This window comes from Ranitomeya imitator, chromosome 5, assembly GCF_032444005.1.
Source record: "Ranitomeya imitator isolate aRanImi1 chromosome 5, aRanImi1.pri, whole genome shotgun sequence".
NCBI classification, from domain to species: domain Eukaryota; kingdom Metazoa; phylum Chordata; class Amphibia; order Anura; family Dendrobatidae; genus Ranitomeya; species Ranitomeya imitator.
This window is the reverse complement of record NC_091286.1, coordinates 379,941,809-379,966,982: the sequence shown is the minus strand read 5'-3', so window position 1 is coordinate 379,966,982 and position 25,174 is coordinate 379,941,809. Positions and strand designations below refer to the sequence as shown.

Sequence of the window (25,174 nt, the reverse complement as noted above, 5' to 3'; positions counted from 1 at the left end):
AAAAGTGCCCTATATACAGACTATCTTGGAATTTCTGGACTGTTGGCAACTCTGTGTCTGACATAGACCCCGAATGCAGATATCGTAAATTGTAACTTTCTTCTGCATGCTGCACAGGACAGACATACTGCGGGCACCCATGTTCACTTATGTCTCCTCACCACTGATGGCCGGTGCTACACATTCCCTTCTGTCTCTCTAGCCATAGCTAGAGCCCTGACCGGCCACACTCCCCTGACTGTCTGTTGCAGGTTGGAAACATATTCTGGGATTTGTAGTCCTATGAATCATCTTCTCTAAATCAGGGATCTCGTCTCAGCTATTCAAAAATAATGCCTCAAATATCCTTCGCCCATATTCATTAAAATAAGGTGAACACCACTAAAATAACATGGCATGCAATCCTTATCTTGTGGATTACTTTCTCTGCAAGGCAAGACTGATTGTGGTCTGTAAACTGAAAGAGTTGTGTTCACATTTAGAGGCTGGAAAGCTGTTTTACCTAGTCCTAGCCAAACAACACATCCCACACACTTTTTCGAGCAGGGAAAACCCCTTAATAAGGTCTGTATGCCTTAATAAAATATATGGAATAAAAATCTGAATATAATCAGATCACTTTGTCTTTCTTTCTTGCCTATTTATATTTCCTAACCAAAAGGATTAGTGAATGTCTACATCATGTAGATTTATACTCATTCAATTATAGAGCTTCGCAGCCACTTGACTCTGGATTCACTTTTCTGTCTTAGACCCTGATAACAGCTGTTTCAGAGCCTTCCGGGAAGATTACATAGTACTTGTCGAGAATATGACAGCTACGTCATTGGGGTCCTTCGGGCCCAACTGGTGTTAGTCATGCAAAGGATACCTCACAGCATTGCTGTTACCATTGTAAATTAAAGCCATCATGCAGATGGTAACTTGTTGTCTTTAAAGGGAATCGGTCACCTCATTTTTCACATATAAGCTGCGGCCACCGCCATTAGGGGCTTATCTACAGCATTCTGTAATGCTGTAATTAAACCCCCGATGTAACCTGAAAGATAAGAAAAACAAGTTAGATTATACTCACCCAGGGGCGGTGCAGTGCGGTCCGGGTCAGATGGATGTCGCAGGTCCGGGTTCTCCCATCTTCATACGATGTCGTCATCCTGCTTGCTTCGTGCTGCGGCTCCTGCACAGGCGTACTGATTTGCCCTGTTGAGGGCAGCGTAAAGTACTGCAGTGTGCAGGAGCTGGGCCTCTCTGAGCTTTCCTGGCACCTGCGCACTGCAGTAATTCGATCTGCCCTCAACAGGGCAGAGAATTACGCCTGCACATGAACCGCGACAGAAGCAAGGAAGAGGACGTCATCGCATGAAGATGGGAGGTGCCGGATCCGAACCTGCGACGTCCATCTGACCCGGACCGCACCAGATCGCCCCTGGGTGAGTATAATCTAACTTGTTTTTCTTATCTTTCAGGTTACATCGGGGGCTTATATACAGCCTTACAGAATGCTGTAGATAAGGCCCTAATGGCGGTGGCCGCAGCTTATATGCGAAAATTGAGGTGACAGATTACCTTTAAGGAAATCTGTCAGTAGGACCAACCTTCCTAAGCCATCTATATGGGCATGAAGGTCATAGGAAGCTGAAGTACCGTATTTTTCATGCTATACGATGCACCTTTTTCCTCCAAAAATTTGAAGGAAAATGAAGGGTGCATCTGTGAATGGGGAGGTGGGGAGCGACTGCGGCGGAGGATTGGGTCACAGGAGGCAGGAGCCGGATGCTGAGGCTAACTTCTGTTCACGCTGCTAAAGAGAAATGAATATTCACAGCTTCCCATGCCCATAATCCCTCCCACCTCTATGCACTGAAGCCGATTCTGAAAAGTGGAGAGACTATGGGCATGTGAAGCAGTGAATATTCATTTCTCTTTAATAGCAGGCATAGTGGTAGCCGCAGCCGCCGGCTCCTGCCTCCTGTGACCTGAGTGCTCACGTGCGACCGCTACTAAAGGGAATGAATATTCATTGCTCTCCACTCCCATGGGCGTGGGGAGTAGTGAATATTCATTGATATTTAATAGCAGGCACAGAAGCAACTGCTGGCTTCCTGCAGCGCCTGTCTGCTCACGTGTGTCCGCTATTTAAGAGAATTAATATGAATGAATGAATAACATCCATGGGACTGGAGAGCAGTGAATATTCATTCACTTTAGTAGCAGGAACACTGCAGCAGCTGGGTGCTCACGTGCGCCCGCTACTAAAGAGAAATTAATATTCACTGCTCCCCACGCCCATAGTCCTGGGAGTGGGGAGCAGTGAGTATCCCAGCAGGTGTCCTTGGCTTACAAGCAAAAATCAGCTGCTGGCATCAGAACAGGGTGCTGCAAGGGAGCACAGAGAAGGCAAGTATATATATATTTTTTTTTTTTTTATGTTTTTCTGATGGGGGCAATGAATACTAGGATGGGGCCCATGCATACAGGATGGGGATGAGGACGCCATGCATACCAAGATAGGGATGAGGGGCCATGCATACCAGGATAGGGATGAGGGGGGCATGCATACCAGGATAGGGATGAGGGTCCATCCATACCAGGATAGGGATGAGGGGGGGGCATGCATACCAGGATAGGGATGAGGGGGCCATGCATATGTGGCACCCCTAGGGGTATTTGCCACAAAAATAGTTACTGACAGTAAATACAAATACTAAAATAGCAAGACTGCACTACCACCTCCGGCCAGAAGGGGGAGCTCCAGAGACTCCCCTTAATCCATTCTGGTCTGAGAGAAGAAATGGCAGTTGGGCTAAGGAGCTGATAGTGAGAGGTCATACAGCTGAATTTCTAACAGCCCTATGACGGTTTCCAGGCCCAAATCACCGGCCTGAGGAGAAGAGGGACAGAGAAAAGGGACATTGTGAGAACCGGGTAGCATTAATCACTACCCAGAACAGGCGCAAAGACGGATACCGGATCCGTGGCTGTATTCATTATATATAATACAGCAACCGGAAAAACGTGAGGTGATATCAGCTTCACTAGGGCCGGACGCAGCAACAGACACAGAGTTCAGCGGTACTCCCGGAGGGGGTAAGCCGATAAAAGGACTCGGGTTGCCCGTCGAACCAGGACCCGGAGGGGACAGATTGGGCCGGCAGCCAGTTCACATACAGCAGCAGGGCCACACAGAAATTGCGTACAATAAGAGGCGAAGACCCCGGCAGGGTCAAAGTAACTCAGAGTTCCCATACAGACTCCGGTGACAGGACTGGTTGTAAATCCTTTTATGTTAAAGTAAACTGGTTAAACATTTCAGTGCCTCAGTCTTTCATTTGGACAATAGCCATCTATCCAGGATCGGGATCGTCACCGCTGGGAGAACCTGCTGCTGATCAAGTAAGTGCCTGTCCCCTCACGATACCCCTTACACTGTGCATTGCCTGAGGCCACAGCACCGGGTCAAGCCACCCGTGACATCCCCCTCAAGAGACAGACCCCATTGGTCCGGTGCTGGGTATCCCGGTCTCCTGGGCGTCACACATACCAGGATAGGGATGAGGGGGGCATGCATGCCAGGATGGGGATGAGGGGGCCATGCATGCCGGGATGGGGATGAGGGGACAATGTATACTAGGATAGCAATGGGGGGCATACATACCAGGATGTGGATGAGGGGGCCATGTATACCAGGATGGGGAAGCAGGCCATGCATACCAGGATAGCAATGAGCAGGCCATGCATACCAGGATGGGGATGAAGGGAGAATGTATACCAGAATGGGGATGAAGGCATAATGTATACCAGGATAGGGATGAGGGGGCCATGTAAACCAGGATGGGGATGAGGGGACAATGTATACCAGAATGGGGATGAGGGGACTATGAATACTAGGATGAGGGGACCATGTATACAAGCAAGGAGATGAGGGGCCATGTATCACTGGATTTGGGACATATATATACCAGGATGAGGGATATTAGTACAGAACTGACCACATTTTTTGCTTCAATTGTTTTTCTATTTTCCTCCTCTAAAACTTAGGTGCGTCTTATGGCCTGGTGTGCCTTATAGTCCAAAAAATACGGTAGTTGCTATCTTGATATCTGCAATCTGATGTCTTATTCCAAAAAAATCCACATTTTTCTCAATAAATAAATAAGCTGTTAAGATCTATGGGCTCCCTGAGAATCTGCCTCAAGCGCATATTTTAAATTAAAGTGGGTGATACCAGTGTGAGACATGTAGATCAGGAGAGCAGACATTACTTGTCACACATTGGTAATGCCTACTTTCAATTAAAATGAGCTCTGGAGGTAGATTCTCAGGGAGATCTATGTAGATATAACAGTTTATTCACATATTAAGATTAACATGATTTTTTAGATCATATATGTAAATGTATCAGTTTATTCAGCTTCATATGCCCAAATAAATGGTGTAGGAGGGTTGGTTTTACGGACCGATTCCCTTTAATATTTTATTGTATTGCAATCTGAAACTGAAACAGAGTGAGAAAGATGAAGCTGTTGCTAGTGCTGACATCTAGTGGTTATTCTTCAGACTGCAGAAAATATCAGGGAGGTTTTTAAGGACTTCAAAGCTGATGTGTCATTCATAGAGCAAATTTAAAAAAATTGCATACTCATTTAAAGGGAACCTGTCACCCCGAAAATCGCCGGTGAGGTAAGCCCACCGGCATCAGGGGCTTATCTACAGCATTCTGTAATGCTGTAGATAAGCCCCCGATGTTACCTGAAAGAGGAGAAAAAGACGTTATATTATACTCACCCAGGGGCGGTCCCGCTGCTGGTCAGGTCAAACGGGCGTCTCCGGTCCGCTGCGGCGCCTCCCATCTTCATTACAAGACGTCCTCTTCTGATCTTCAGCCACGGCTCCGGCGCAGGTGTACTTTGCTCTGCCCTGTTGAGGGCAGACAAAGTACTGCAGTGCGCAGGCGCCAGGCCTCTGACCTTTCCGGCGCCTGCGCACTGCAGTACTATCCTCTGCCCTCAACAGGGCAGAGCAAAGTATGCCTGCGCCGGAGCCGTGGCTGAAGATCAGTAGAGGACATCTTGTAATGAAGATGGGAGGCGCCGGAGCGGACCGGAGACACCCATCCGACCTGACCAGCAGCGGGACCGCCCCTGGGTGAGTATAATATAACGTCTTTTTCTCCTCTTTCAGGTAACATCGGGGGCTTATCTACAGCATTACAGAATGCTGTAGATAAGCCCCTGATGCCGGTGGGCTTACCTCACCCGCGAATTTCGGGGTGACAGGTTCCCTTTAAAGTTCCCCTATATTAAGCCACAATTTGAGGACCAAAGTCAATTTTCATCTTTACTAACCATTTTAGTACTCTATGTTGTATTCTTTGGACAAGGGATACATGTTTTAATAGTATATAAATATATGTATACAACATTTTTTTTGCAGGACTAGAATGCACTGAGCATTTTCAACATTTTTCTTGATGCATTATATTTTCTTTAATGCGGACCAGTCATTAGACTATGCTGTTTATGTAAGCAGGAGTAGGGAACCTACTGGGGCAGATTCCCAGGGACTGCAGTGCTTTGGCTACTGGCAATTTAATTCCTCCCTACACTGTGAGAATGCACACGCGGGGTTCACCACTGAACGCTGTGGAGCATATGCAATGACAGATTATGTCCTGACACAGTGCCTACCTCAGGACGGTCTTTTGTGGACTGAGTTAACTAGCACTGCACTCCTGACCCTCTGATGATGAAGCCAGCAGCTATATTGCATCCTTTGTGATGTATGCACCAGCCACTTTGTTGCCTATGTAATGTATACACACCAGCCCCACTGTCACCTTTATGATGTATAGCGCTTTACAGTTTGCACACATTATCATCACTGTCCCCATTGGGGCTCAGAATCTAAATTCCCTATCAGTATGTCTTTGGAATGTGGGAGGAAACCGGAGAACCTGGAGGAAACCCATGCAAGCACGGAGAGAACATACAAACTCTTTGAAGATGTTGTCCTTGGTGGGGTTTGAACCCAGGACTCCAGCGCTGCAATGCTGCTGTGCTAACCACTGCGCCACCGGGCTGCGGCCCCACTGTCTCCTATATAATGTATGCACCAGCCTCACTGTCACCTTTGCAATGTATGCCAATCCCCACTGTCTCCTGTCTAATTTATATACACCAGCACCTCTGTACCCTCTGTGATATATATACACCAGCCACATTGTCTCCTATGTAAAGTATATACACCAACCCCACTGTCTCCTATGTAATGTATGCACCAACTGAAGTATCTCCTATGTGATTTATATACACCAATCCCAATGTCTCGTATGTGATGTATATGCACCATGTTCAGTGTTTCTTATGTGATTTATATACAGCAGTTTTGGTGTCTCCTATGTGATGTATATGAACCAGTTCCGCTGTCCCTGTGTGATGCATACACAGTGGTATGAAAAAGTGCTTGCCCCCTTGCCGATTTCCTATTCTTTTGCATGATTGTCACACGTAAGTGTTTTAGATCACAAAACAAATGTAAATATTAGACAAAGACACAACAAGTAATCACAAAGCACAGATTTAAATGCAGGTCTTTAAGATTAAAGGAAAAAGGAATCCAAACCTACAGCGCTCTGTTTGAAAAGTGATTCCCCTCCCCCATAAAACATAACTGTGGTTTATCACATCTATGGGAAGCTGATCAAGAAATCAGTTAACTAGGGCCTGCCTGACAAAGTGAACTAGGCCAAAAGATCCTAAAAAGCTAGACATTGTGCTGTGATACAAAGAAATTCAGGAAAAAATGAGAAACAAAGTAATTGAGATCTATCAGACTGGAAAAAGTTATAAAGCCATTTCTAAAGCTTTGGGACGCCATCGAACCGCAGTGAGAGCCATTATCCACAGATTGCAAAAACATGGAACAGTGGTGAACCTTCCCAGGAGTGACTCCACCATGAGAAGGAGACTGGGAACAAATGGCCTCCATGGCAGAGTTCCAAAATGAAAACCACTCCTGAGCTATAAGAACATAAAGCCTCATCTCAGTTTTGCGAGAAAACATCTTGATGATCCCTAGACTTTTGGGAGAATACTCTGACCTTTTTGGAAGGTCTTTGTCCTATCACATCTGGCGTAGAAGTAAAATGGCATTTCAGAAAAGGAACATCATACTAACAGTAAAATATGGTGGAAGTAGTATGATGGTCTGGGGCTGTTTTGCTGCTTCAGGACCTGTGAGACTTGCTGTGGTAACTATCTACCACAAAATCCTGAAGGAGAATGTTCTGCCATCTGTTCGTGACCTCAAACTGAAGTGCACTCGGGTTATGCAGCAGGACAATGATCCAAAATACACCAGAAAGTCCACCTCTGAATGGCTTAAGAAAAACAAAATTAAGACTTTGGAGTGGCCTAGTCAAAGTCCTGACTTTTATCCTATTGAGATGCTGTGGCATGACCTTAAAAAGGCAGTTCATGCTCAGAAACCCTCCAATGTGGCTGAATTGCAACAATTCTGCAAAGATGAGTGGGCCAAAATTCCTTCAGAGCATTGTGAAAGACTCATTGCCAGTTATCGCAAACGCTTGCGTGCAGTTGTTGCTGCTAAGGATGGCCCAACCAATTATTAGGATTATGGGGCTCTCACAAGGGGCCCTGTAGGCTTGTTCTTCTTTTTCCCTTAATAATAAAGACCTTTATTTAAAAACTGCTTTTTGTGTTTACTTGTGTTATCTTTGTCTAATATTTACATTTGTTTGGAGATCTGAAACATTTTAGTGTGACAAAGAGTAAGAAATCAGGAAGGGGCAAACACTTTTTCACACCAATATATACCAGGACAGAAGTCTCAGTGTCTCCTATGTGATGTATATACTGCAGGCCTCCCATTGCTTGAGCTCTAAAAATGTTACATGAGCAGTGATCCAAAAAGTTATCCTTTCTCCTTGCGGAGAGTGACATGTTAAGCATGTCGAGATGAGGAGACTTAAAGCCGCAATGCTCCTCGGGAAATATGCAAATTGTCTCTTCAGAGAGGAAGAGGACTAGAACTCTAGCGCCACTTATTGGAAGTGATGAGCAGTGATGAATTTCCCACTGTGGAAAGACATGCAGTGCAATATACCGTATATACTCGAGTATAAGCCGAGATTTTCAGCCCATTTTTTGGGGCTGAAAGTCCCCCTCTTGGCTTATACTCGAGTCATACCCAGGGGTCGGCAGGGGAGGGGGAGCAGGGACTGTCTAATTATACTTACCTGCTCCTGGCACGGTCCCTGCAGGTTCCTGGCTCCCGGGCGCCCCAGCTTCTTCCTGTAGTGAGCGGTCACATGGTACCGCTCATTACAGTAATGAATATGCGGGTCCACCTCCCATAGGGGTGGAGCCGCATATTCATTACTGTAATGAGCGGTAACGGTGACCACTCACTACAGGAAGAAGTTGCGGCGCCCGGGAAGTAGGGACTGCACAGCGCCAGGAGCAGGTAAGTATAATGGGGAGGTGGAGCGCTGCGCGATATTCACCTGCTCCCCATTCCGGGCACCGCTCCGTCTTCAGCGTCTTCTGCAGTGACGCTCAGGTCAGAGGGCGCGGTGACGTGGTTAGTGTGCGCCCTCTGCCTGAACGTCAGTGCAGAAGACGCTGAAGATGGAGTGGCGCCGGAATGAAGTCAGGTGAATATTGAAAGTGCCGGGGCCTGAGCGACGGAGAGGTGAGTATGTGATATTTTTTATTGCAACAACAGCAAATGTGGCAAGTGTCTGTATGGAGCATCTTATGAGGTCATAACGTTTGTGCAGCACTATATGGGGCAAGTGTCTGTATGGGGCCATAATCAACGTTTGTGCAGGACTATATGGGGCAAGTGTCTGTATGGGGCCATAATCAACGTTTGTGCAGCACTATATGGGGCAAGTGTCTGTATGGGGCTATAATCAACGTTTGTGCAGCACTATATGGGGCAAGTGTCTGCATGGGGCCATAATCAACCTTTGTGCAGCACTATATGGGGCAAGTGTCTGTATGGAGCATCTTATGGGGCCATAATAAGCATTTGTGCAGCACTATATGGGGCAAATATCTTTATGGTGCATCTTATGGGGCCATAATTAACATTTGTGCAGCATTATATGGGTCAAATGTCATGATGGAGTGTCTTAAGGGGCCATAACGTTTGTGGAGCATTATATGTGGCAAGTGTCTGTATGGAGCATCTTATGGGGCCATAATCAAGGTTTGTGCAGCATTATATGGGGCAAATATCTTTTTGGGGCCATAATCAACATTTGTGCAGCATTATATTGGGCAAATGTGTCTATGGAGCATCTTATGGGGGCCATTATTAACCTTTATGCCGGATTATATGGGGCATATTTTAATATGGAGTATCTTATGGGGCCATCATAAACTTTATGGAGCATTATATGGGGCTCCTGATTCAATATGGATATTCAAAAACACTTAACCTACTGATGTCTCAATTAATTTTACTTTTATTGGTATCTATTTTTACTTTTGACATTTACCGGTAGCTGCTGCATTTCCCACCCTAGGCTTATACTCGAGTCATTAAGTTTTCCCAGTTTTTTGTGGCAAAATTAGGGGGTCGGCTTATACTCGGGTCGGCTTATACTCGAGTATATACGGTACATGTGTTCTGAACAACTTACTGCTCTCCATACTGACGCAAACCCGGAAAAGCAGTAGCAAGTAGCAACATCATCGAATGTATTCTCCTGTTAGACACACAGCACACATTTTTTATGCTGTTTTGGCTACTAAGAGACCAGACCTGTCCATACGCTATGATGACAGATTGATAACATGCATTTGGTGCTAGTTGTATTATTATGGATTGCCATTTTAAAGTGTCACATATATTACAGGAAACCACTTACAAAATTCATTATCAAACATGGTATTAAAAAATAGGAAAGCTTACGTAAAATCCCCTTGTGGGCCTCGTTGTGGGCATACAACAAATGGACAGAAATAGAAATATTATGGCTAGCACCAATTCATCTGAATTCGTTATTATGGTCAACTAAGGTCATTAGAATTCCCGAGTCTTTTTTGGGTCCTATGCGGTTCACGAGGGAAATTTGGCTTTCTTGTATGAAGAGGTTTAATTTGGCCTCCCCTAACTTGCCAATGATCTCATTCATATTTCAGCGCTTGTTACCAAATATTATGGATCATGTGATGGCTCACCCCTGGACCTCCACGGAACTATTTAGGTTTGCGGATCTGGTAGATTGGGACACGTTTACGTTTGATGCTGTTAAGTCCAAATTTGCTATCGCTAATAGAGAGTTCTTTCAGTATCTACAGCACTTTGCTTCCTCGCTTTATGGACTTCCAATGGTCTCTTTGCCGACTGACTTTGAAAGGAATTCCAGCAGAGGGCCGTCGACTAAAGGACGAATCTCATATATAAGATCCTAGGTCTTCCTCAGGATGTGCAACAAATAAAACTTTGCTACATGTGCAGATGGGAGTCTAGTTTGATACGGGGGTTATCACCTCAAAGCTGGCAAATTTGGGAAAAAGCGGCCAAATCCTCTATTTGCACTCTAAATAAGGAGAATCAGTGTAAAATACTGATGTTCTGGTATCACCCCCCTGATCTCCTCCACAGGCTGAACCACTCAATCTCAAACTTGTGTTGGCGTTGTGGCTCTGATATGGGCACTCAATACCATATTTCTGGTCAAGTCCGGTGATCACAGGTTTTTGGGAGGAAGTGAGACTGTTAATCTCCAGGGTTCTATATGCTGAGGTGGGGCTTGATCCGACTATTTATCTGTTAAATATATCCCCTAAGGGCATGGGGAAAAATTCAGCTAAGCTGTTATTACATATCCTTACAGCGGCGAGGTGATTGATCGCTCTTAACTGGAAGCAGACCTCGCCTCCTTCACAGCAGCACTTCTTGAATAGAATTAATGACATTCGTAGGATGGAATATATGACGGCTCTATTGGGAGCGAGAGTCGATGGTTTTGGCTCCAACTGAGCCCGAGGGATTACTTCTGGGCTCAGAGAAGTGGTTAGAGCAGCTTTCATATATCTAGTCTCCTGTTTGGATCCTGTATCACTCCCTTTCCCTTTCTTGATATGCATATCTTGTCTATTTGTGGTTCATCCCCATTTTATTCAGGACATTTTGTCTTTGTTTTGTCTGTTCATTGTGGGATGATCTTAGATAGGGTATGATATGGGAATATGGGTGCCTAGTTTGGCTTGGCATAGCCGCTTCTCAATGTTCCATTGTGTATATGGGTATCCTTTTATAAAAGGGAGCTTCGCCCTCTCCTGTTCTCACAATACCCTGTCATTGTAATTTCTCTAATCTCATATGTTTTGGTATACATCTGTCTGTCTTCATGACCATTTGTTAAAAATTTGTAAAACGTTAATAAAAATGTACAGTTTAAAAAAAAAAAATTAGGAAAGCTACTTTCTATCCAACTGTTTCTTCTAACTACATAGGAAGGAACCCGTGGTACCACACATTGTCCAGAAACAGCCAAGAAAATGCCTGTCTAGCTACTGATCAAAATATACATTTAAGGCATCATTCAGATGTCCTTGTATCCGTTTTTCTTCATGGATACAACATGCACTTATTATAATCTATGCTGCTGTTCACGTGTCAAGGACCGAGTGTCCGTCCAAAACACACAGAGATATGCCCGCTTTTTTTCCGGCAGCATGGATGAAAAGTGCCAATCAATGGGTTTATGAGAAAACATGTACAGCACAGATACAGGCATGGCACTCGTGCTGTACGTACTTAACATTGGAAAGGATAGGAGAAGCTTTGTAACTTATTTATTTCTTTATCCATCTGTGAAAAACATTGATGACACACTGATCCAAAACACTGCTGACATAGGGTGCCATTTTTCACGTATGTGTTTTAAACATGATGCTGTGAATGAGGCCTAAAGGGAATCTTACAGCAGGCTTTTGCTATGTAATCTGGCAGCACCATGACGTAGGGACGGAGACCCTGATTACAGCGATGTATCACTTAGTTTACTGAGTGCAGCAGTTATAATGGAGTCACAGTTTTGACTGCTGCAGATCTAGCAGAGCTCAGTTATTGAGCTGTATATAACTGTACCCACATCACAGCTGTGTGCAGTGACAGCTGCTAATCAGGGGTGGATGCGCCACGTTGTCCTGTAGTGATAATCATCTGCTGATAAAACACTGATTGTATTGAAACACAAAAATACAGTACAGTAAAGGTATGTGCACACGTCAGGATTTCTTGCAGAAATTTTCCTGACAAAAACCGGACATTTCTGCCAGAAATCCGCATGCGTTTTTTTCGCGTTTTTTCATGCGCTTTTGACACGTGTTTGACGCGTTTTTGGTGCGTTTTTCCCAAATGCATAGAATAGCGGGAAAAACGCAGAAAATCCACAAAATTAATGAATATGCTGCTTTTTTTTACCGCAATGCGTTTTTTTTCGCGGAAAAAAAACGCATCATGTGCACAAAACATGCAGAATGCATTCTAAATGATAGGATGCATAATGTATGCGTTTTTAATGAGTTTTTATAGCGTTTTTACCGCAAAAAACCGCGGAAAAAAAACGCGAAGAAACCTGAATGTGTGCACATAGCCTAAGTGACACATTGTTGTAATCAGGGTAACTGCTCCTATATTATGGTGCTCTCAGAATACATTGCAACAATCTGCTGACAGATCCTCTGTAAAACAGTGATGGGCAAACTAGTAAACCAAGTGAATTTTATTTTTTAGACACGGATTGCAATAAAAATTACCCAGATACAAAAAAGGAAGATATTAAAATAAACTCTTTTTCTGATGCAGTGATTCTTTAGGAAAAAAAGAAAGTTCAAGGCTTTATAAAAGAGCATAATGATGGTATAGTAATGTCCTACCTGAAAGTGCAGAATGATGGTCCATATTAAGCCCAAAGTCAATTTGGGATTCCCGTCTGTTATGTCATCATTTCTTATATTCACTAATTTCACCTGCAATAAAGTGTAACTGTCAATGGAAGGTACAATCAGCTTATAACTAGATACAGGGACCAAACATTTTGCAGATAATGGGCATCATAGTGACATGGTTATACCCCGTCCATAGCCTAACTAGAAGCCAGGAGTTATTTATCATGTATCATGTACTTACATATAAGTATAATGCCTGTGTTACTCTGAAGGATGGACAAAAATATTACAATTTGAGAGACCTCAATGGTTGATACCTTTTAATTGCTAACTGAAAAGATAGTAGCTAATCGCAAGCTTTCGAGACTTCTCAGGACAGAGACCCTATGGACAGAGACAAACACCGTGGTGGCATCAGAAAGACCTTTTTGAACCAAGACTACCATCTAAGAACAATTGAAAATCAGATTACAAGAGCCACCAGAATATCAAGGAGTCATCTTCTACATTACAAAACTAAAGAAGAAAGCAACCAGGTACCTCTAGTAGTCACCTACAATCCAAATCTAGAGGTGCTCAGGGGAGCTGCAATGAAACTACAACCTTTTCTACAAAAAGATGCCCGACTACAATCCATATTTCCAGATCCTCCCACTTCTGTGTTTTAGGCAGCCCCCAAATCAAAGAAGCATCATTGTCAGAAGTTCCCTCAGACAGACAGAAAAAATTGGGAGTATAAACTTATGACTATCTCTGACACAGTGCAGGAATGAATGTGTTGCATGGATTTATGTCTTTCTATATCAACTAATAAAGGATGTGCTCCTTAGAGCATTTGGGGGTATCACAATCCGACCAAACCTCAATCACAGGACAATATCGCTTTCACATTCCTTATCAAATTCAAATGAGCATTATTTGCAGGACTAAGTACATGTTAAGGTGCCGTCACACTGAGCGACGCTGCAGCGATACCGACAACGATCCAGATCGCTGCAGCGTCGCTGTTTGGTCGCTGGAGAGCTGTCACACAGACAGCTCTCCAGCGACCAACGATCCCGAGGTCCCCGGTAACCAGGGTAAACATCGGGTTACTAAGCGCAGGGCCGCGCTTAGTAACCCGATGTTTACCCTGGTTACCATCCTAAAAAGTAAAAAAACAAACGCTACATACTTACCTACCGCTGTCTGTCCTCGGCGCTCTGCTTCTCTGGTCTGGCTGTGAGCGCCGGGCAGCCGGAAAGCAGAGCGGTGACGTCACCGCTCTGCTTTCCGGCCGCTGTGCTCACAGCCAGACCAGAGAAGCAGAGCGCCGAGGACAGACAGCGGTAGGTAAGTATGTAGCGTTTGTTTTTTTACTTTTTAGGATGGTAACCAGGGTAAACATCGGGTTACTAAGCGCGGCCCTGCGCTTAGTTACCCGATGTTTACCCTGGTTACCAGCGAAGACATCGCTGAATCGGTGTCACACACGCCGATTCAGCGATGTCTACGGGGAGTCCAGCGACCAAATAAAGTTCTGGACTTTCTTCCCCGACCAGCGACAGCACAGCAGGGGCCTGATCGCTGCTGCCTGTCACACTGGACGATATCGCTAGCGAGGACGCTGCAACGTCATGGATCGCTAGCGATATCGTCTAGTGTGACGGTACCTTTAGCCTTGCCAAAGCAAATGGTAAAAATAGGGGGATGGGGGTAGGTACACATATAAAGGTCCAGGATATATCAGGCTACTTTTAGAGGATAGGGCATGTCCAGGGTGGGGTATAGGAGTCCATGAAATATCAGGCTCTTAGGTGGGAGATAGGGACATGTCCAGTGTGGGGTATAGAGGTCCATGACATATCAGGCTCTTCTTTGTCTGGGGACAGGGACATGTCCAGAGTGGGGTATAGAAGTCCATGCCATATCAGTCTTCTCTTAGGCTTGGTTCCCATTGCGTTAATGGGAAAGCGCTAACGGACAGCGTTGCACGGCGAAATTAACGCCGTGCAACGCGTCCGTTAGCGCGCCCATTCACGGCAATGGGAACGCGCAGCACTAGCGCGTGCCATGTTCGGCACGCGCTAGCGATGCGCCGGTGTTTCCTGGCGCGCCGCGGACGCTGCTTGCAGCGTCCGAGGCGCGCCCGCGGTCCGTTCCCCACTCTCGCAGATCGGGGATCTGCGAGAGCGGGGACGTTACCGCGACCCCGGGACGCGGCCCCATTAAAAACATTGCGTTAGCGCAACCCGCTAGCGCTAGCGCTAAACGGGTTGCACTAACGCAATATGAACCTAGCCTTAGTCTGTGGCAGGCACAGACATATTCCGCCGCTATGGCCGCTGCACTTTCCTCTTCCCCCAGTATTATCGTCAATTTCTCTTCCTCCTTCATGGCGGTGAAGTCTGGAAGGAGATCAAACAATCTCTTGAAGCGAGTGTCCCTCACTGCAGAGTATTTGGGGCACCTCAGCAGGAAGTGGGCCTCATCGTCCGCGGCCTCCTGGGGGCACTGCTGGCAGAGGCTGCTCTCTCGGGGCTTGTAGTTCTGTCGGTGCCGCCCGGATTTGGTAAGTAGGCTGTGGGTGCTCAGTCTGTACCGGCTCAGGATCTATCGCTCTTTGGGGTTTTCTAGTTTCTCTAGATATGGAGTCAGTTTGTACTCTCTCTGTAGGTTCTGGTATATCATCAGTTTCTGGGATTTGTTTATGTCATTCCTTCAGATGCTGAGATATTCCTCTCTGACTTTGTGTACCATCTTCCGGATTTTGTCTTTTGTCAGGCCATGTAGGTTGATGGCTTGGTCAGGTTGGCTTTGGGTACTTTGGTTGGGATGGTTCCTGGTGTAGTAAGGCTTTATGATGGTAGAAGCTGGAACTGCTACTTTGTAGATGAGCCTTGAATGACAGCGCCTTCTTCTGGATTGCGAGGTGTAGTGTGAATCTGCCCAGCTCTGCTCGACAGGCAGTGTTTGATGTGCTCCGATGCTCCTTATCTAGGAACTATTGCCACAACTGCTTCTCCCTCTCCCATACTGATAGTTCTGCTTCACGTCACTTGTCTTATTTTTGGCATTATTCCTGTGCCTTGATATGTACAAATATATGATTTTTCATATTTTGTATTAGTCTATGCTTGATGAAGAGACCTGAGTAGTCTCGAAAGTTTGCTATTTGTTACCATCTTTTCAGTTAGCCATTAAAAGGTATTAAACTCTGAGGAATCTCAAATTTTAATATTTTTCTATGTAGTGGCTAACACGGTACAAAGATATGTATTTTTCCTGTTTCTGAAGGATGTAGTCACTAGATCAGTATACTGTCCTAAACTATACTTCTTTATCATGTGATACAGACCTTCACATTTCTTGCATAAAGATGACTTACGGTATATATTCTGTGCAGCCTGAAGACTCCACTAGAGGGAATCTAAGAACGTACTGCATGTAGTGGCGAACTCACCACAGAGGCAAACTATGACACTGCTATCGGATCCATCAGTGGTGCAATTTGCATCGAATTATACCTACTACAAAAATATCTGCAAATGGTCTCCAACTATCAGAGGACTTTAAAAGGAATCTGTAAGCATGCATTTACCCTGTTACTAAAACATCAGAGTTTGACCTTTTCAGCCCTCCCAAGTTCCAGGGCCCAGGTGTGACTGCAACCAGTAGCCACCATAGTTATGCAACCTGGACCCCGGAGTGAAGCTCTGAACTCTTGAGTAGCCATCTTTAATTAGCAGCACTTCCCTACCATGCTACTACAGGAAGCTAAAATAAATCATATAATACATGAGGTACCACTGACAGGTTTGGACACACTCATTCATGAAATGCTTTTTCTTATTTTTATAGGAATGTGCACATTGTAGATTTAGACTGAAGGAAGGAAAACCCATGACGGTACATATATGAAAACAAAGAGAAAAGAAACATGTGTGATACAAACCAGAAAGTGTTAAACCTTAGATTCCTCAAAGTACCATCTTTTACAATGGCGACAACTTATACTCCCTTGGCATTCTCTCAAGCAGCTTCAACAGGAAACCACCTGTGTTGGCTTTCCAACAATCTTCTGTGTTGGCTTTCCAACAATCTTGAAGAGGTTCCTAGAGGTACTGAGAACTTCTTGGCTGCTTTACCTTCACTCTGTGGTTCAACTCATTATAAACCATATTCTCAGTTGATGTCGGGTGATTATGGAAGCCATGTCATCTTACACAGCACTCCATCCCTCCCTTTCTTGGTCAAATAGCCCATTCATAGCCTGGACATGTGTTTTTGGTCATTGTCGTTTGCAAACTAAACAGGGTGCATGTTGTTGCAAAATGCTGTGGCAGACATGCTGGGTGAGTGTGCCTTGACTTTGGAACAAATCACTAATGGTGTCACCAGCAAATCACTCCATCACCATCATACCTAGCCCGTCTTCAGGATTCATGGTGGGCACCACACATATGTAGAAACGATCCTATCACCTTTTCTGCATCTCACAAAGACAAAGAGTGTTATCTACAATCTAAAATTTTGACTTAGCAGATCAAAGTACAGATTTCCACTGATCTAATCTCCAGTCATTTTGTTGCTTGGCCCAAACAAATCTCTTCATGCTTGTTGTCCTCAGTAGTGGCTTATTTGCAGCAACTCGACTATAAAAGGCCTGCTTCTCACAGTCCCTTGTGGACAGTTTATGTTGAAATGTCTGCTGCTTGATGTCTTGGCATCATCTACCTTTTATCTGAGGTGCTGTCTATTTCAATTTTCTGAGGCTGGTAATTCTGCTGAACTTATCCTCTGCAGCAGAAGTGATTTCGGTCTTTCTTTTCTAGGGCGATCCACAAGTATCAGTTTTCTCATATTGATTGATGTTTTTTCACACTACATTTTAGGATGCTTTCAAGGTTCTAGCAATTCTCCGAATTGACTGACCTTCATGTCAATAAGTAAGATAGACTGTCATTTCTTTTTGCTTAGTTGAGGGGTTCTTGCCATATTCTGAAATAGGGCTTAGCACTTTATGAAAGTATGTACCAACTCTGCCTCCATAAAACACTCCAGATAGTCCCAAACACTTTCTGAAGGCTTAACACTTGACACTTAATAATTGGTTGAGAGAATGCCAAGAATGTGTAAAACTGTCATGAAAGTAAAAGGAAGGTACTTTAAGGAATCAAAGGCGTAACAAATATTCTGGTTTATTTCACACGTTTCTTTACTCATTGTTTATGTGTGTGTTTCTTTGTGGTTTTGCTGGCTTCAGTCTGCATCTACAATGTGCACATTCCAGTAACAAAAAGGAAAACCATTACATGGACAGGTGTTACCAAACTTTTGTCCAGTTATATATGTATGTCTGTGTATGTGTATGTGTATAAATATATACACACATACACACAACTGGTGAAATAAGTACTGAACATGTCACCAATGTTCTAAGTAAATATATTTCTAAAGGTGCTTTTGACATGACATTCTCACCAGGTATCCGTAACAACCCATCCTATCCACACAGGCAAAGAAATCAAACCATATATTTCCATAGATTAAGCTATGAGTAATAATGGGAAATAACACAGAGAAAAACTATTCAACACTCCTACTGAAATGTATTTAATACCTCATACAAAATCCTTTATTGGTGACAGCTTCAAGATGCTTCATGTATGGAGAAACTAGTCACATACATTGCTCAGGTGTGATTTGGGTCCATTCTTCCACACAAACACTCTTCAAATCCTGTAGGTTCCATGGGCTCCTTCTAGAAACTCTGAGCTTTAGCTCCTTGCATACATACATTTCTACTGGACTAAGGTCAGTTGATTGGCTGGGCAATTCTTGGAGCTTTATTTTCTTTCTCTGACACAAACTGAGAGTTTCTTTGGCTGTGTTTGAGATAATTGTCTTGCTGAAATATCTAACCTAGTTTCATCTTCATCATTCTGGTAGATGGCAGCAGATTTTATCAAGAATATCTAGGTACATTTATCCATTTATCCTTCCTTTGTTCATGTGAAGTTTGCCAGTGCCGTATGCTGAAAAACAGCCCCTCACATGATGTTCACACCTCCAAACTTCACTATTGGTATGGTGTTTTTAAGTAATATGCTGTGCCTTTTGGCGCCCAAACACTGTGTGTATTACGGTATCCAAAGAGTTCAATTTTGGTCTCATATGACCAAACTATATTCTCCCACTATATTACAGGCTCGTGTAAATGTTGTTGAGCCAGCTTTAAATGGGATTGAACACACTTTTTGTACAGCAATGTGGCGAGCATACATATAGGCCATGGAGGTTGAGTTCATTACTTAATAGTTTTCTTTGAAACAATTGTCCCTGCTGATTCCAGGTCTTTCTGTAGCTCTCCACAGGTGGTCATTGGCTCTTGAACAACTCTTCTAGTAATTCTTTCCACTTCTCTGTCTGAAATCGGATTATGGCTCCAACAGTGCTCACTACAACCTTTAATAGTTTAGAAATTCTTCTGTAACCAATGTCATCAGTTTGTTTTGCAGCGATAAGGTTGTGAATATCTTGAGACAGCTCTCTGTCAATATGAGATGTTTCCTGTGTGGCATCTTGGTATGGAGACATCTTTTTGTAGCAATCAGTTGAACCAGCTGATATTTTTCACCAAGTGGCAGGGTTGCTTTCTCATTACTGATAGATTTCAATCGGTGTCATGACTTTCCATGGCTTTCTGCACCACTCTTTCTTCATGTGTTCAATACTTTTTCCATGTGTTATTTCTCATTATTACACATACCTTAACTTATGGACATCTATGATTTGATTTCCTTGGTTGTGGTGATTGGATGGGTTGTTACCGACATCTGGTGAAAATTTCAAGTCAATAGCACCTTTAGAAATATATTTACTTAGAAAATTGGTGATGTATTTATTTCACCCACTCTATATATGTATATATATATACACTCTATATATGTATATATATATATATATATATATATATATATATATATACACTCTATATATGTATATATATATATATATATATATATATATATATATATATATATATACATATATAGAGTGGGTGAAATAAATACATCACCAATTTTCTAAGTAAATATATTTCTAAAGGTGCTATTGACTTGAAATTTTCACCAGATGTCGGTAAATATATATATATATATAGTATACATACATATATATGTGGCACCCCTAGGGGTATTTGCCACAAAAATAGTTACTGACAGTAAGTACAAATACTAAAATAGCAAGACTGCACTACCACCTCCGGCCAGAAGGGGGAGCTCCAGAGACTCCCCTTGATCCATTCTGGTCTGAGAGAAGAAATGGCAGTTGGGCTAAGGAGCTGATAGTGAGAGGTCATACAGTTGAATCTCTAACAGCCCTGTGACTGTTACCAGGCCTAAATCACCGGCCTGAGGAGAAGAGGGATAGAGAAAAAGGACATTGTGAGAACCGGGTAGCATTAATCACTACCCAGAACAGGCGCAAAGACGGATACCGGATCCGTGGCTGTATTCATTATATATAATACAGCAACCGGAAAAACGTGAGGTGATATCAGCTTCACTAGGGTCGGATGCAGCAACAGACACAGAGTTCAGCAGTACTCCCAGAGGGGGTAAACCGATAAAAGGACTCGGGTTGCCCGTCGAACCAGGACCCGGAGGGGACAGATTGGGCCGGCAGCCAGTTCACATACAGCAGCAGGGCCACACAGAAATTGCGCACAATAAGAGGCGAAGACCCCGGCAGGGTCAAAGTAACTCAGAGTTCCCATACAGACTCCGGTGACAGGACTGGTTGTAAATCCTTTTATGTTAAAGTAAACTGGTTAAACGTTTCAGTGCCTCAGTCTTTCATTTGGACAATAGCCATCTATCCAGGATCAGGATAGTCACCGCTGGGAGAACCTGCTGCTGATCAAGTAAGTGCCTGTCCCCTCATGATACCCCTTACACTGTGCATTGCCTGAGGCCACAGCACCGGGTCAAGCCACCCGTGACATCCCCCTCAAGAGACAGACTCCATTGGTCCGGTGCTGGGTATCCCGGTCTCCTGGGCGTCACAATTGGCGTCACGAACAGGATCTAGCCAGCCCGTATACCGGGTATTGTGTGCCGTGATTGGAGCCCAAAACTGTGAAAACTGGGATGAAAAATCTTGAAAATTGACTTTATTAAAGAAAAATCCATTCCCCATTGAAAACTATTGAAAGTGACTTTTCCCCAATGGTTATAATGGAGTAAAGATGGCCGCCATCCCCTGAGGTAATCACTTCATAACCGTTAGGCACGAGACTGTTAATTGAGCTACGCCATCACCTGAGCCCCAGTCTAACTGAAAAACTTCAGAATCCGCCATTACGGAGTGCGGTGGGTGGGAGCAGCAGGGGGCGTGTCATTGTGGGCAGCACCAAGCTGAGCGCTCTGACATCAGAGCAAGGGGAAAATCGATCCTGCTGCACAGCGGAACGAATCTACACTATCCCGACGGAAGCGGAGGACCGGAAGGGTCCGGATTAACTAAGGGGGCACAGTATGTCGCAGCACGGACACGCCGCAGCACTCGGCAACGCTAATGCAGCTGAAAGACAGAGTGTCAATAGAGAGTCGAGCAGCGCAGCGGTGCAAGGAGTGGCGCCCATCATGCCGGTGCTGATGCCATATACCCCGGGTGGCCCATGGCTTCCAATGTATGAAGGTGAGCCTAATACCCTTGACGATTTCAGAGAAAAGATGCTGGCCCATTTTGACATGTTCCCTGTGGGTGAAGTTCAGCGTGTTAGTCTCCTGATGATGCAGTTAAGTGGCCATGCTAAGCGAGAAGTCACAGCATGGGCAGCTGATCTAAAAGGCACTGTTGAACGCATATTTGCTGGATTAAAAGCTACATTTGAGACCACTGCCAGCAGCAAAGCTAAAATACGATTCTTTAGTTGCAAACAAAAAGCTAATGAGGGCGTGAGAGACTTTGCCTTAAACCTGCAGGAAGCCCTTAAATCACTTACACTGGCTGAACCCATTTTTAACACCGGAGCGGATAAACTGCTAAGAGATCAATTTATTGAGGGACTCTACACCCCTTCTCACCGGGGGCATGTGAGCATGCTTGTTTTTAAGAACCCTGAATTGACATTTGCCCAATTAAAGGAGAGCGCTATACGTCTCCAGCTGGCAGAGGCACCTCGGGATCAGGATCCTGCGCAACCCATGGCAGAGGCACCTCAACAACAGGGAGTGCCAGTGACATCAGCTATGTCTGGGGCCATTGCTAAGCCCCTGGGGCCCAGTACTAATGAGGCTCTTCAACAAAAGCTTGACTCTTTAGCTGATGTTGTTGCTGCAATGGCTAAAACCATGCAGGAGATGAGAGGACACAAGATGGAGTTGGCAAACTGTAGAGAGGATGTTCCATGGATGAGACCCCGGAGATACCCGACATGGAGAGGACGACCCCGAGACCGCTACCAACCGGATGGACAGCCCATTTGCCGCCGTTGCCAGCAGCCGGGCCACTTTGCACGAGATTGTGATTTAAACGGGAATCCCCTGGGAATGCGGGCCGCTTCGCAGGAATGAACTTTCAAGGCCCAACACCCTGGCACGACAGGTACATCGGAGGACGACCCATTATCCCTATCGTGCTGGACGGAATTCCCCTCAACGCTTTGCTGGACACAGGTTCCCAGATTTCATCTATACCGTATATCCTTTATAAGAGGTACTGGGCTGATGCAGATATTGATAAAGGGCCCTCTGATGTTGAACTAGATATATGGGCCAGTAATGGTAAGTTGGTACCGAAACTAGGATTCAGGGAGATGACCATAAAGATTGGTAAAGTAGAACTGAAGAAACAGGGTATAATTGTTGTTGATGTTGACCGGCGGAACTGTGAACCAACTGTATTGATAGGAATGAATGTGTTAGAGAACTGCTTTTCCGAAGTCATTTCTGTCTTACAGCAAATTGCTGAAACTGCCCAATCCTGCCAGCAGAGAGTTCTCCGGAGGGAAATAAAAGTATTGATGTTAAGGCAACAGGTAGAAGTTGCAGGTGGAGAAATCGGCAGTGTGAGGGTAAGTGATCCAACGTCTATTGTAATCCCACCAAAAACAGAAATGCTGGTATGGTGTAGAGCAGCTATTGGTACTAAGGGACGAGATTATCAAGCCTTAATAGAACCAGTGTACACCGACAGCAGGCCCACTATACTCACAGCACGAGGGATAGTCGAGGTACACCGGGGACGAGTGCCGGTACGACTTTTGAACTGTGGAGAGGAAGAGGTCACTTTGCCAAGGTATGCTACAATGGCAAAGCTATATACTGTTGACAACAATGCCATCACAACCATTGAGCCCTTAGAACCAACCTGTCAGGTGGAAGGCAATGGCTCAGATGGAGAAATGGAGGATTGGTGCCAACAGCTACACGTGGGCATAAATTCAACACCTACCCATCAAAAACAAGGGGTGTATAGGCTAGTGACGGAATATGAACAAGTCTTCAGTAAACACCCATTGGACTTCGGACGGATAGAAGGGGTAGAACACACAATCCCCACAGGTGACCATCCCCCAATAAAAGAAAGATATAGACCCATACCGCCCGCTCACTATCAATGTGCAAAAGATATGCTGAGGGAAATTAAACAGGCCGGGGTAATAAGAGACAGCTGTAGCCCCTGGGCGGCCCCTCTAGTGATTGTCAAAAAAAAGGACGGAACCATGAGAATGTGCGTAGACTACCGGAAGATTAATAACATCACCCATAAAGACGCCTACCCCTTGCCTAGGATAGAAGAGTCCTTAACTGCTTTGAAATCTGCTAATTATTTTTCCACCTTAGACTTAACAAGCGGGTATTGGCAAGTCCCTGTGGCTGAGAGAGATAAGGAAAAGACGGCATTCACCACACCAATGGGTCTATGTGAATTTAATCGCATGCCGTTCGGACTCTGCAACGCATCCGGTACCTTCCAGCGGCTGATGGAATGCTGCCTCGGACACAAGAACTTCGAGACCGTCCTCCTGTACCTAGATGATGTGATCGTCTACTCAAAGACTTACAAACAACACTTAATAGACCTGGCAGAAGTGTTCGAAGCCTTATCCAGGTATGGCATGAAAGTCAAGCCATCCAAATGTCACCTTCTCAAGCCAAAGGTACAGTACCTGGGACACATCGTGAGTTCGGAGGGAGTAGCACCAGATCCCGAGAAAATAAGCGCCATAAGGGATTGGCCAAGACCTACCAGCGCAAAAGAAGTGAGACAATTCCTGGGATTGGTGGGTTACTATCGCAGATTTATAAAAGGATTTACCAAGTTGGCAGCACCCTTGCAAGACACCTTGGTAGGGCAGACGAAGAAACCTTCAAACCGAAACCCTCCTTTTCAGTGGAACGACGAAAGGGAAGACTCCTTTGAACAACTAAAGAAGGCACTAACCGGAGAAGAGGTTCTGGCATACCCAGATTACCATAAACCTTTCATCCTCTACACCGATGCCAGTAATGTGGGACTAGGAGCGGTGCTGTCACAAAAGCAAGAAGGTCGGGAGAAAGTCATCGCCTTTGCAAGTAGAAAGCTCCGGCCTACTGAAAGAAATTCAGAAAATTACAGCTCCTTCAAATTGGAACTACTGGCAGTAGTTTGGGCTGTGACGGAGCGTTTCAAACACTATCTGGCCGCTGCAGAATTTATTGTCTATACTGACAACAATCCGTTGACCCACCTGGACACAGCCAAATTAGGTGCGTTAGAACAGCGATGGATAGCCCGGTTATCTAATTACAACTTCATAATCAAGTATCGAGCAGGTCGCAAGAATGGAAATGCCGATGCCCTATCCCGGATGCCACACTTGAGAGATGTAGAAGAGGAAACGGGGGAGCTTGAAGAAATTGAACTACCAGCCTTCCATCGTCCCAAGGCAAACCATCATCAGTCAAGTACCTATCAGAAACAACAAGAGGTGAATTTTAATCCGTTAGCACACCATAGATGGGCTGACACCCAAGACAGCAATCCGGCTGTGAAGTTGGTGAAGGAACTGTTGACTGAGCAAAGTGCATATCCCTATGAGGATGCCCCAGAAGAGACGCATCAACTCTGGAAAGAGAGAGGCAAAATGTTCCTGTATCAAGGGAAGCTCTGTAGAAGATACACCAATCCGAAAACACATGAATTGGTTTGGCAGATTATTGTGCCTAAACAAGATGTGAAGATGGTCCTCGAAGCTTACCATAATGGTGCTG

At 44.7% G+C, this 25,174-nt stretch overlaps 1 protein-coding gene across 3 annotated transcripts in view; it reads right to left on the bottom strand.

The window, feature by feature from the left end:
• The window catches only part of DST (dystonin), a 750,022-nt gene that overhangs the window by 406,990 nt on the left and 317,858 nt on the right, over positions 1-25,174 (bottom strand). For all 3 annotated transcript variants that reach the window (XM_069726740.1, XM_069726743.1, XM_069726742.1), the window contains one exon: positions 12,921-13,013. In XM_069726740.1, the coding sequence (XP_069582841.1) occupies positions 12,921-13,013 (93 nt within the window). The remainder of the gene's footprint in view (positions 1-12,920; positions 13,014-25,174) is intronic.